Source organism: Engystomops pustulosus, chromosome 5, assembly GCF_040894005.1.
Source record: "Engystomops pustulosus chromosome 5, aEngPut4.maternal, whole genome shotgun sequence".
Taxonomy (NCBI): Eukaryota; Metazoa; Chordata; class Amphibia; order Anura; family Leptodactylidae; genus Engystomops; species Engystomops pustulosus.
The window spans coordinates 173,382,966-173,396,096 of NC_092415.1; the positions used below are offsets into that span (position 1 = coordinate 173,382,966).

The 13,131-nt window shown below is 39.1% G+C and overlaps 1 protein-coding gene across 2 annotated transcripts in view; it reads left to right on the top strand.

Annotated features, from left to right (window-relative positions):
* Window positions 1-13,131, top strand: part of DNAH11 (dynein axonemal heavy chain 11) — a 181,987-nt gene that overhangs the window by 153,455 nt on the left and 15,401 nt on the right. For both annotated transcript variants that reach the window (XM_072153831.1, XM_072153832.1), the window contains exons 66-76: window positions 1,286-1,408; window positions 5,996-6,200; window positions 6,319-6,483; window positions 7,384-7,524; window positions 8,093-8,263; window positions 8,925-9,047; window positions 9,191-9,384; window positions 9,461-9,609; window positions 9,691-9,818; window positions 9,923-10,150; window positions 11,162-11,353. In XM_072153831.1, the coding sequence (XP_072009932.1) occupies window positions 1,286-1,408; window positions 5,996-6,200; window positions 6,319-6,483; window positions 7,384-7,524; window positions 8,093-8,263; window positions 8,925-9,047; window positions 9,191-9,384; window positions 9,461-9,609; window positions 9,691-9,818; window positions 9,923-10,150; window positions 11,162-11,353 (1,819 nt within the window). The remainder of the gene's footprint in view (window positions 1-1,285; window positions 1,409-5,995; window positions 6,201-6,318; window positions 6,484-7,383; window positions 7,525-8,092; window positions 8,264-8,924; window positions 9,048-9,190; window positions 9,385-9,460; window positions 9,610-9,690; window positions 9,819-9,922; window positions 10,151-11,161; window positions 11,354-13,131) is intronic.

Genomic DNA, 13,131 nt, shown 5'->3' on the forward strand with positions numbered 1-13,131 from the left:
AGATTGGGTTCATTTTTTATCATTCTCAGGATCAATCTTTTTTGAGCTCTCTGGTCAAGATCGATCTTCAGGTTCAGATCAGTGGGACCATGACCATGCATTGATGAGCCTACCTGGTGCCATAATATGTAGAGGTGATAGAGGCCTCTACATATTACTAATGACTCTATCCATCATCTGCCTGGGATTTTCATCTTTGCTCTTATTCTAGTGCAGTGGTGGCAAACCTATAGCACGGGTTCCAGAGGTGGCACTCAGAGCCCTTTCTGTGGGCACTCAGGCCATCACCAGAGAGGACTCCCGGTATCTTTCTGCAGTCCCAGATAGCCCAGGACTTGCTGTGCACAGAGCTATTTTAAAGTGAGGGCGCTGCCTGGGACTACTGGAGGAGTGGGAAGGTGTGGACAGATCTGGATTATCATTATGTAGCTCCTTCTCTGGCCCTGATAATTCTTCCTGTTTATGGGACCCTGGAGGGAATCTACAATGATCATCCAAATGTCTTCTATTTTCTGCATTAGTTATGTCCTCAGGTGCTGATATGATTGAAAGCTGTGACAGAGAAGGGAGTATAAATCACAAATTAAATTTCTGTGTTGGCACATTACGATAAATAAGTGGGTCGTGGTTGAAGTTTGGGCACTCGGACTCTAAAAGGTTGCCCACCACTGTTCTAGTGAATAGGAGTATAGCTGCAGTACCTCGTACCCAGAACACTACTGGCTTTTGTTTCAATCCCCTGTTTAGCTTTTAGGCACCACCGGATTGTCCTAAAACTTATCGGAGAAGGGTCTGAGCATTGGAACGCCACTAAATTGGTGATAATGATCTGTGTGATCTGTGCGATTGCTAGATCAGTATCAAAAAAAACATTTACGACAGTATCAGATGTCCACTGCAAGCAAATAACTGGATCGGCTTACGGTGATGGAGGGGGCGCCAGGCCAGACCAGGAGAGTGATTAGTATTAGTCATTTCTATCAGGGGCAGACTGTTTTACCATAGGTACCTCAGGTTTATTTTGGAGGTGACCACTAACATTCGCACCATCGTATAAGAACACGGTGACAGGGTCTGTAAAACACTTTTCATATTTTATCAAAAAAGAGGAATTAAATTGGTTGAATTAAATGAGTTGTTTCCTCAGCTTTAGACCACAGTGTTTGCCGTAAATGTTAAGTGTTTCTTTGCTATGTTGTTTGTGTATGTGTCATAAAATAAGTTTAACTATGGGTTTATGTTTTATTTTTTCACTTTCTGCTTCCATTTTTACAAATTGTTCTAGCTATTTGAACACAATTGAAAATGCATTGGCATCGGGTGATATTGTGTTAATTGAAAACCTGGACGAAACCATTGATCCTGTGCTTGACCCTCTTTTGGGGAGAAACACAATTAAACGCGGACGGTAAGTTTCATTTCCATGAAAAATAAGCTACTGCATTGTTTACTGATAATGTTGTTGAATTGTAACCGGCGGAAATGTAAGTCTTTTTACCAAGGGCTTTTTGGGCTTGTTCTGGTGCTTCAAATCCTTTAAAGTTTCAGGAGATTTTACTTGATACTGTATAAAACACCAGAGATCTCCTGATGTTACTAAACTGCTCTTTAAGTCATACAGTCGTATAATTTATTTACAAATAATGGGAAATATTTAAAAATCACAATGCGACAGAATCTTGGTCGTTTATTAAACGGGTTGTACCAAGTTTGCAAATTATCCCCTATCCTGTGGATCCAATCTGATCAGTGGGACGAACGGGGTTCCCTTTTTCACTAATTGGTAGTCGGGTCAACTATGTGTCTTGCAGCTTCAATAGTATGGGAGTGTTGGAAATTGCAGACAGCTATCTACAGCACTCTGTCAGTCCACGAGAGGGCCGTAGATAGCTTGGTGTTGTGCTTGGCTTTTTTCCGACCCTCCCATACTATTGGGTGGAGCAGCAGGTCGAGAATGCTTCCTGTCGCTCCTTTCAGAACGGAACCCTGTTCTCCCGATCACTGATGATCCGGTTAGGGGGTAACATGCAAAATTAGTAAAACTACTTTTAATGGTTTTAACACACTTTTGTCGTCTAACTAATATGAGACATGGATAAATGAATTTATAAAATGTGATATCTCTTAATGAGATGCATCACAATAATAGTGTACTTAAAAAGGTCAGGCTGGAGCTCCTTCTTGCTACACATAAGAAAGAAAAACATTATTAACTTCTAGCAACATTTAATAAATCTATCACACAAACTTTATTTTGGATAGGGGATAAATCAGTGACTCCCAATGAGGACTAGAACAGATCACCTGCAATCCAGTGTTGGAAATTCATTAGTGAAAATAGAACGGGATACTGTGGTAGATCTTCCATATGTCTCGTCAAACTAAGAGCTATCTTTGTTTTGGACAGGATCAGTGAATATGAGACGGCTATATATTCAAATACTATTAATAAATTATACCAAGTGCCCGAACAGGATTTGCTCTCGTATGTATGTATGTATATATATATATATGTGTATGTATATATATATGTATGTGTATATATATATATATATATATATATATATATATATATATATATATATATATAATGTGTGTGTATACAGTGTTGCCTGCAGGCATTGAGATTGATTCATGGGGTCGAATTTAGAAATAGGATGACTCTAGAAATACTAGAAATAGTTTTGGTTGGGGCATTATGTGATACTTTATGGTTTTTGCAGGGAAAAATACATTTTTTTAGCTTTGACTAAAAACCTGTGATTAGTCATTCAGTAGCTGGATATCTGTGCACAAATAAAAGTGTGAATACTGTACTATTTTGCTGGCTCTTCCAGGAAAGCTAACTGACTAGGAGTGCAGTGTTGTAATCCATTAAGTTTAAAAAAAAAATGAAAGCACAAGGCAGTTTTTATATTTTTTGCTAAAAAGCAATGGGGCAAGAGAAAATTGGAAGAGACTTTCATCTAGTCTTATACCTTCACCATCTGGTGGTATAATGACACACTAATACTGATTATGTGCACAAATCCAGCGGAAAAATATCAAGGGATGTGCAAGATTTCAAATGAGCGCACCGGAGGATGGGGTGATACAGGAGGTAGGTCAGGTATTGGCTCAATAGAGGCAAGGAGGCGGGGTTTTGATGACTCTGCGGCCTGGAGGGTGGGTAAGCTCTTGATCCCACCCCCTGACTGGTACCTGTCTGTGAATATAAGTTTAGATTTCAGCATAGAGCCAGCTTTGAAGCATTATAATGACATGTAATAGCCCCTATAGGGCATGTTTGTGGGTTTAACAGCCCTGCAGCTGGTGACAGGTTCCCTTTGTATTATCGACTGTACTTTAGTGTAACTGGATATCATCTAGCTAAAGGACAGTAATAATAATTAAAGACAAATGCAATTAAAATGTCTATTTTACGGTAATGCTATAAAAATGCTGTACAAAAGCATATACCAAGTAAAAACCTAAAAATTCTTTGGAAAGTTACATTTATTATAATAAACATGACCAGTAAAGAATATTGCATTTCATATAGAATTAAAATTAAAACATGCAAAAATGGACAAACTGTGTCTGGTCCTGATGACTGATGTACCTAAACCTGGTAAAATGTTATGTGTAATATTTGCGTATTTTTAAGTCGATACTTATTTATGATGACATTTTTTTATGGTTTTACCGAATAAATTTATAAAGTTATATTTACATTTATAGAAATACAACTTGTCAGTTATGCTTTTTTTATTATTTGTTTGATTTTTTTAATGCTTTTATTTGTTACAATATGAGATATTTATTTCCCTATGCACATCCTACACAACTCCTAGTAATATCTAATATAGAATATCACAGTTTTGGAAATTTCTTAATGGCTTGCCAGGATATAAATTCCTCCTTTGAAATAATGGCTAAATAGATGGTTGTGATATATTTGGTGCAGTCCAACAGTTGAAGTTCATTAATAATTGGAATGTTGTGGAGTATGAAGTAATGAATACTAATTACTCCTTTCATGTCTGACAGCACCCTGCGGACCAATCCATCAGCTCAGACTTTAATTTGGTTCCAGTAATGGTTCTATCAATAGTACATTAATTCTGTGTTGAAAAGATATACAGTTGAACCTGACCCACACTGTAGACTCCGGTGTCATAAAATGGCCACATACTGACAACAACTAGGCAATTACAAATAATTAAATCTACTGCGCTTCAGACACTACTAATTTAAAATAAAATATGTCTTATGATATCAATTGACAGTGGAAAGCGTAGCAGGAAATATTTATTGAATTGTATCCATTCCAAAGCAAATGTTCTGACTTGCATATTACGTGACGGATCTGTAAGGGATAAAGATAAAGGCTATATGTTGATTATTAAGTATAATTTTCATATTCCTCATGGATGTAGTTTAAGGGGTTGTTTGATTATTTCTTACGTGGCTCACAGCAGGTTGGAAAAAAAATAAAAATGGCTATAGACATCTTGCTGATGCCCCACTGCTGCCCCAATGTTTTCTTGAATCCCTGCTCGTATTTACTTCCTGGACATAAAGGAAGTATCAATCACTTCCTGGACACACAGGAAGTAGCAATTACTGGCTGAATGTTGTGACCTGTTATCTCACTTTATTTTGTGTTCTGGCATTTTGTTGTTGTCTTATCCTTTATGCAACTGAGTGATTCAAAACACTGAGGTTATTGATCTGTGTGGTGCATGTGTGCGTCCCTGTACCTACTTTTCATTTGGCACCTATTCTTTAAGGAACAGACCCCCAACTGTAGATAGCACCTTATACAGTTGGGATTCTGTTCCTTGTGGAATAGATGTACTGGTTTGGCTATTATCACTTTCTGAAAAACTCAAGCTTGATGGTGAAGAGGGCTGCCTTAAAAGATAGCCAAGAGGCAAAGTTTTCCTTATCCCACAGTGATTTCACAGAACATGGATTATAGAGACAGTGATGCCAGAGTACCAGGATTAAACGGTTATGTCACAGTACAGAGATTGTATGCCCATGCTCAAAGCCCCTCATAGGGGCCATAGGTGTTGGCGTTCACAGGACCTTCTGATGCCACGGATTGGCCAGAGAGGGTCCCTAACATTGACATTTCTGAGCCCAAATAAAAAAGGCAAATTGATGTGCTGCAAATATTTTTGGAGACTTCAAATTTAATAGAGTATTCCCATGAAGATACGTTTCTTAAATGTACTCAGGATAACAAAATAACACATTTTCTGATTCACTGTCATTAACAAAAATGCAGCATTCCACAAACAGAATTCCAACCTTTCTCTATCAGTCCTGTGTACACAATTTCAGTTGCCCCTGGACACAACCCTGTAACTTCTGACTTTAGGGTCGGCTTCCATCTTGTCTGAGGCTTCACGGAGTTCGTCTCTCTTTCTGCTCCCTGCACTCTAGCCCCGCCCCCCTGCATTCCAGGACGGAGCTCACAGATTCAAACTCAGACTTCCTGGCAGCTTGTACACAGCATGAGGAGAACTATAAGCTACAGGCAGATAAGTTCTTTATCTGGGGAGTGGGGGGCACAGCATATCTGATAATGTGTGTGTGTGTGTGTAGCTGACATGTAGCTAGAGCTGGAGAATGTCATTGTGTGTAATATGCATCTCAAGGATCTCATCATCTCTGATCTGTCTCATCTCTCTTTCTATGTGTCAGATATTAGTGAATGTTCACAAGGTAAATGAAAGTCTATATACACCTGTAATCTAACCACATTTTCAGCTCACAGAACTAGATGGATCATGAAATGTCTGCTTAGAGAAAATAAATGCTTCAAAGGTTTAGTTATGCTTTAAGATTATGTTGGCATTCTGGGAGTATCTGAAGAAATTGCTTTGTAACGCTTTCTAAAAATCCTACAAATCAGCATAATGTTTTTTAGGAGTTTGGATTAGGGTATAATAACTAGTTTTAGTATCTATGTAGTATGAACAGTTTTTTTCTTTTCACTCAACAGATATATAAAGATTGGAGACAAAGAATGTGAATACAGCAAGAGCTTCCGATTAATCCTCCATACAAAACTGGCAAATCCACATTATAAGCCAGAGCTTCAAGCTCAGACCACCCTTATTAACTTCACCGTCACTACAGATGGGCTGGAGGATCAGCTACTGGCTGATGTGGTCAGCATTGAAAGGCCGGATCTGGAGAACCTGAAGGTAAAGATTGGCGAAGGTCCAACACACCTGATCAGCTGATCTCAGCAACTGATAAACACATTTTTCTAATTATTTTTAAATGTTTATGTCTTAAACATATTTTCTCATATCCTTTCAGTCCATGTTAACTAAGCAGCAAAATGAATTCAAGATAGAACTGAAGCGGCTGGAGGATGAGCTGTTGATACGCTTGTCAGCTGCAGAAGGAAACTTCTTGGGTGACATGGAGCTCGTGGAAAAACTAGAGTCGACCAAAACCACGGCTGCCGAAATCCAGATCAAGGTGGACTGTCTACACTTTTTTTTAATGGGGTTGTCTGTTGTTCATTACAACTCTTATATTCCTTGCTGAAAATACAGAAAAATAATTGTTCGTGTACATAAAAATTAACATGTGCGATTTTTGTAAAACAAATTCAAGCTGCAGAATTACCTCACCGGGAAAAACAGAAATGTCTACAACACTTTGTAAATCACAGGAAAACAAGAACTGGGGGGAAGGGTTAGCAAGCACTGGTGGATTGTGCGCCATTGTTAGATTTTAACCCCTCCCTGTAGGTTCAGGGGGATATACTAAAAGATTTCTGCCTCCTAATGTATTCAGTACACAACTTTTTGGCTGGATAATTATACGACAGGCCCTGCTAGAAACTGCTGCGAGCTATAGTGGCATGCCCCACTCCACATTCCTCCCTGGCATGGAGGTGTCATAAGGTGGAAAATAATCACAATTCCTGGCTGAGTGCCAGGAATTGTGACTTTTTCAAGGCTTGATTAATCACCCCCTGTATGTCTGGAAAACTTACAATTTTATAGACATGTACATCTTTTTTATATTTATGCAGATAAGGGCACTGGGCTTGTAGCCATGTTTGCCATTACATTCATCTTTTTCTTTTAATGCTCTCCTTCACTATCCTCCACCATCCCTTCACACAATCATTGCCATCCCACATGGAAACAAAGTGAAGAAACTAAAAAACGAGTGCACCGGCTGGAATGACCATGCCCACAGTGCACATTTAAAGTTGTTTCACTCCAGTACCACTTTGTATAACCTGTTTTGAAAATCACAGAAGTTGAAACATTTATTTGCAAGATGTCCCGGTCTCTTTATAGGCATTATGCAGAAATACCAATGTAATGTCTTTCTGGTTTCACGAGGGTCTTTATTATTTGACAGGTGGTTGAAGCAAAAGAGAATGAGATAAAAATTAATGAAGCCAGAGAACACTACAGGCCTGCGGCAGCCAGGGCTTCTCTGCTTTATTTTGTTATGAGCGATCTCAGTAAAATAAACTCCATGTACCAGTTTTCCCTAAAAGTAAGTATGCCTTCTCAGCTCACTTTAATAGCTTCCCAGATTTACGCTGACTGCACTCTTAGGGGTGAAAGTTTCTTGCCACTAGAACCCATTTATGGTGATGTCTATATCAAATGTTTTAGTACAGATAAAATGTGTAACTTTACATATAATATTTGATTTTTTTTTTTAAAAAACACATGACAGTAATGATTCATCCTTAAGGCTGCATTCACACAGCCGTATGGGGGACGTATATACGTCGGATATATACCCCCCATATATGGCAATGGGTGCACGGCTCCCTACGGGATCGGTACGGTGCAGCACAAATGAGGCACTCCACCGTTCAGCACCCTGTGAAAAAAACCTGTGAAAAAAAAGGACCTGTCCTATATTTTCCCGGAATAAGGCGCTGTTTCTCTATGGAGAGTGGCGTGGGTGAGCAGTGCTCCTCTTTTCCCCGGCACCCACCGGGTGTGCCCACCGTGCTACAGTACAAAGGGCGCACTTCAATGTAACCTAAGAAGTTTTTTCTTATCATCATGGTTGTGCTGCAACTAAACCAAGCCGTGTATTATATTTATAGGCATTTAATGTAGTTTTTCACAAGGCCATTGCACGGGCAGAACCATCAGAAGATGTAAAAGAGAGGGTTTCCAGCCTGACGGAATGCATTACCTACTCAGCATATCTTTACACGAGCCAGGGGCTCTTTGAAAAGGATAAACTGACTTTCCTATCCCAGATTGCATTTCAGGTAAGTTGTTCTACACAAAGGGGGAGATTTAACAAAATGTTGGTGAATAGACCAGTGCAGAGTTACACTTCACAATCAAATTTAAACCAGCTTATTTGTTCGTCAAATTTTTCCGGCAAATGTTAAGCCAAAACTGTTTCCCAGGATTCCAGTTTATTGTATGAGTGATTAAATCCCAAAGGGTTCAAACACATTTGCGGGTCTAAAATTGTGGAAAAAATTCAAGAAAAAATCTATTGCCTAAATATAATTAAAATAAATCTGGTTTGTTTTTTTTGGAAAGTAACTGATAGTTTTCCTTTAATGTAATCTATGTGAACCCCTTACTGGTAGTACAGCACCATACAACTAATGGTGCTCTATAAATAAATTGTTATTATTAATGTTATTATTTTGTGAAATTCACATTTGTGGAGACACAAACTACAGTAAAAAAAGAGACCTATCTGTTTTGAACTATGGGAATTACAACTTCTTAGTCATTATCCTACCAAATACAAGTTCTGTATTCGTAGGGTTCACATCACAAGTCTGAATCCTTTCTCTCACATTTGTCAAATCACTGAACATGTTACAATCTATTTCAGATTTTGTTGTGTAAACTGATGTGAGTAATATGTGCATGTAATGTAGGAAACCTCTTCTTTTTTCTCACTTGAAGATTCTTATCAAATCAAAGGAAATTGATTCTTTGGAATTGGATCTTTTGCTACGTTTTCCTGTTGATCATGTTTACCAGAGTCCCATTGACTTCCTGTCAGTGCAGTCATGGAGCGCCATCAAGGTAATCCCCAGAGTTTGTATCATTGCCTACCATCTAGATTAAGTTTACTAAAGTACATAATGTTATGGTGATGGGTGATGCCGATTCCTTCAGATGCTTTGTACAACATATGAATGCCCCCCCATTATTTTGGTTTGTTTTAGATGATCTCCTTGCTTGATGACTTCAGAGGGTTAGACAGAGATATTGAGGGATCGGCAAAACGATGGAAAAAGTTGGTGGAATCAGAATGCCCAGAGAAAGAAAGACTCCCCCAGGAATGGAAAAACAAAACTTCTTTACAAAAATTGATCATATTACGAGCATTACGTCCAGATAGAATGACCTACGCTATCAGGTTTGTTACTTTCATAGAGAGTTTTCAGCCATTGTTACCACAACACGTCTAACTCCGTGTAATTTATCATTTGTAGAAACTTTGTGGAGGAAAAACTGGGGTCAAAATATGTGGAAGGAACTCGTCCAGATATAGCCAAATCCTATGAGGAGACCAGCCCAGCAACACCCATATTCTTTATTCTGTCCCCTGGAGTGAACCCCCTCAAAGATGTGGAATCCCTTGGTAGGTTCTATTATTCTATGAACTTGAAGCACTAACTGTAACTTTGTGATGTCTGACCTTTTACATTTATACATTTTATAGGTAATAAACTGGGCTTCACTATCGACTCTGGAAAATTTCACAACATTTCACTAGGTCAAGGGCAAGAAAAAGTAGCAGAGGAGACAATGGAGAAAGCTGCAGAGCTTGGGCACTGGGTTATCCTGCAGGTAAGTAGATGAGAGTTCTCCTGGCCAAAATTTTGCTTAAATTAGAGTTCTATTAAAGTCATGTTTTTGCTTGAATACTTTTTAATAAAAGTGTCTGTGTACAGAATGTTCATTTAGTGGCCAAATGGTTGGTGACCTTGGAAAAACTCCTCGACAAGTACAGCATAGGGAGCCATGAAGACTATCGGATCTTCATCAGTGCTGAGCCAGCATCTACTGCAGAAGAACATATTATTCCACAGGGAATACTGGAAAATTCCATTAAAATCACTAATGAGCCACCCACTGGCATGTTGGCAAACCTACATGCTGCCCTCTACAACTTTGATCAGGTAAAATATAGAGACAATACCATAGACTGAATACAGTCATTATCTCATGACTATGGCAAATGTCAAGGGTTCAGACTTGCTGGATTCTTTGAAGCAGGAAAATTAGGCAATAATGTGGCATATTGTGTTGGTTAGTCAGAGTAGCTATAGATTAACAGGTCTTCTGAATCCGGTATGCAGTGTTTACTATTTACTATAAGATGTCCAAAGTAGGACAACCATTGGGCAGAAGATGAATTACAAGTGACCAAGTATGGTTTGTTTCTACAGAAAATCCACTGTAGCACAAATTGCAGAAAACACCAATTCTGTCTGATTATAGAAAAACTGTGCATCACACTCTTGACACGTAAGACCGCCATTATTGTCCACTACCCAAATCACATATGAGCATACGAGCATCTAAAATGGAATGTGGAACAGTGAAAGATGGTGGCCTGGTGTCATTCTTTTACATGATGTGGCCCTATACCCCTTCATGTGACATGGTTGTCTAATGGCTTTAGCTTCTTTCACAAGGATATTGGAGGTTTGGGGAACACAATAAAGACTTCTAAATCATAACATTGCCCCAACATTCATCAGATGTAAATCCAGTCAAGCATCCCTAGGATGTGCTGTGAGACCAGTATGTAGGACCTTAATAACCTGGCCTATTGCCTTGGTGCAGGATACCACAAGGTATCTTCAATAGTCTATAGAAGAGATTTATCAGAAGTATCTGAGTGCAAAACTTTTCTAGTTGTTCATAGTAACCAATCAGAGCTCAGCTTTTATTTTATAAACTTGACAAGATGAGCTGCATTGTGGACGTATACAATACGGTTTTAACGATATGGCCAATCTGTGTAGTATTAACAGCTAACCAGAGGATACTTTATATAAAGTAGAGTAGATTTTCAGTATTCTTTTCATAGAGTATTTATTTTATGTTCATTAGTCTATACTGTGTGATAATGTAAAATAAATGTATATGCTGTATTCAGTAATTCTGTGCTGTATATGTTGCAGGACACACTAGAAATGTGTGCGAGAGAACATGAATTCAAGAGCATCCTTTTCTCTCTCTGCTACTTTCACGCTTCTGTTGCCGGAAGACTAAAATTTGGTCCCCAAGGTTGGAATCGTAGCTATCCATTCAATGCTGGAGACCTCACCATCTGTGTTAATGTGTTATACAACTATTTAGAAGCTAATACAAAGGTAAGCAGTGTGTATTTTTGGACTATTAGACACATTTTTAATCAAAAGTCTCTCTAAAAAGTGCTTACATCCTTTAGGAAGATCCAGCACTGCTAGACTGGAGATTAGTGATGGTTCGTTCGCGACAACGACGTGAGCCGACTCACCTCAGTGATGGCTCACTTAATTCTGTCCCTAAACGGCTAAAATCGGGTTAAAAGTGGTCTGGGGTGACTGACTGGCCTGCGGCTACCTATTATATGTTTAATAGGGAGCCGTTCAGGAGCCAGAAGAGCCGGCTCTTCTTAGTGAGCTAAGCCTAATGAGCCAGCTCACTAAGAAGAGCCGTAATTCCCATCACTACTGGAGATTGTGCGCAGTGCTGACAAAGTGCCTCTGCATTGCTCCCTCCCTCTACCTACCTGTCCCGACTTGTCTGAACATTGGAGTGATGTCATAAGAATGTGACCAATCACATGCTTCATCACTGTAAAGTCCTTGAACCATTTCATTCTGCCGAACAGGAAGGGAAGAGAGGAAACATTTTCTTAATACTTAACTTGGGACTAGGTAAGTATATGAGATGTGTGTGTGACTGGATCGATGTAGCAGAGTTGTGTGTATGAATGGAAGTAGCAGTGCTGTGTGTGTTATTGGAAGGATGGATGTTACAGAGCTGTGTGTGTGATAAGATGGATGTAGCAGAGATTTTTAGTATACTGTACATACTCAGATTAAAGGAGTTGTCGGGGATAAATGTATGCATTAGTGGGGGCTGCTGTAAGAAAGAAAAATGACTCTTTTCCTCACCGCTAGTGCAGGATGATGCGTCCTGTCATGGCAACCTTTTGTTAGTATATAGTGGTGGATATTGGGTCACTTTCACACTCACTTATACAGCCGTGCAGCATTATTTTCTATGGAGAGGGAGGGGTGACCTTCTCCTCTCCAGGGCACTGCCGCATGCTGGCCCCAACTACAGCCTTAAAGCTCACTGTAGGGTGAGCTGTCAATGTGATGTCACCTATGGGCCTTGTACATCAGCTACTTAAATTAAGGCGAGCAGAGAGCTACTTTTGTTTTGTTACATTACGTTACTTTATATATCCTTGACAACCAATATATCCTTTAAGTGACATCGGTCCAAGGACAACTACACCAAGAGTGATAAATCACAGCTTGGGTAGTCTATTCCTTGTGAGGCCCCATTGAAAGTACAGTATATTGGGGAATCTAAAGGAGTTATGTATATCATAACTATACACCAAATTCATAATGATATAGTTCCTCGACTGAAAAAATGTTATCATGAAAAGTCAAAATCATCTAGAACAAAAAAAAATGCCCTTTTATTCTGTTAGCAGAAGCCGCGCTGTACATGTATGTGTGTCCCTTAGTCATTAGGCAGGTAATGAAGCATTCGCAAAATTGTAATTACATACAGCAAATCTGACAGATCTTAACATTGCATTAATAATCACTACAATTAGTTTTGATGATGGAAGCAATTTGCAACGCGTCACACACATAAATAACGCAGAGGTTTGTGTGTGTGTCATTTTTATGTATTAGGGATGCCACCTTGTTGTGACATTCCCACTGATACTCTACTTGAGATGAAATTAAGGTGAGATGAGTGATTTTATTTGAAAAGTAAAACAAGTTTATGCCGTGCTTATTAAATTAACAAGGTGACTTTGAAAAATAATAGTTAGGTGGGCCGAGCCTCCGTGCGTACAGAGTGCTGTAAACTGCTGACACACAGGCCCATGTTATGTACTAGAATAAAACCTGTGTCC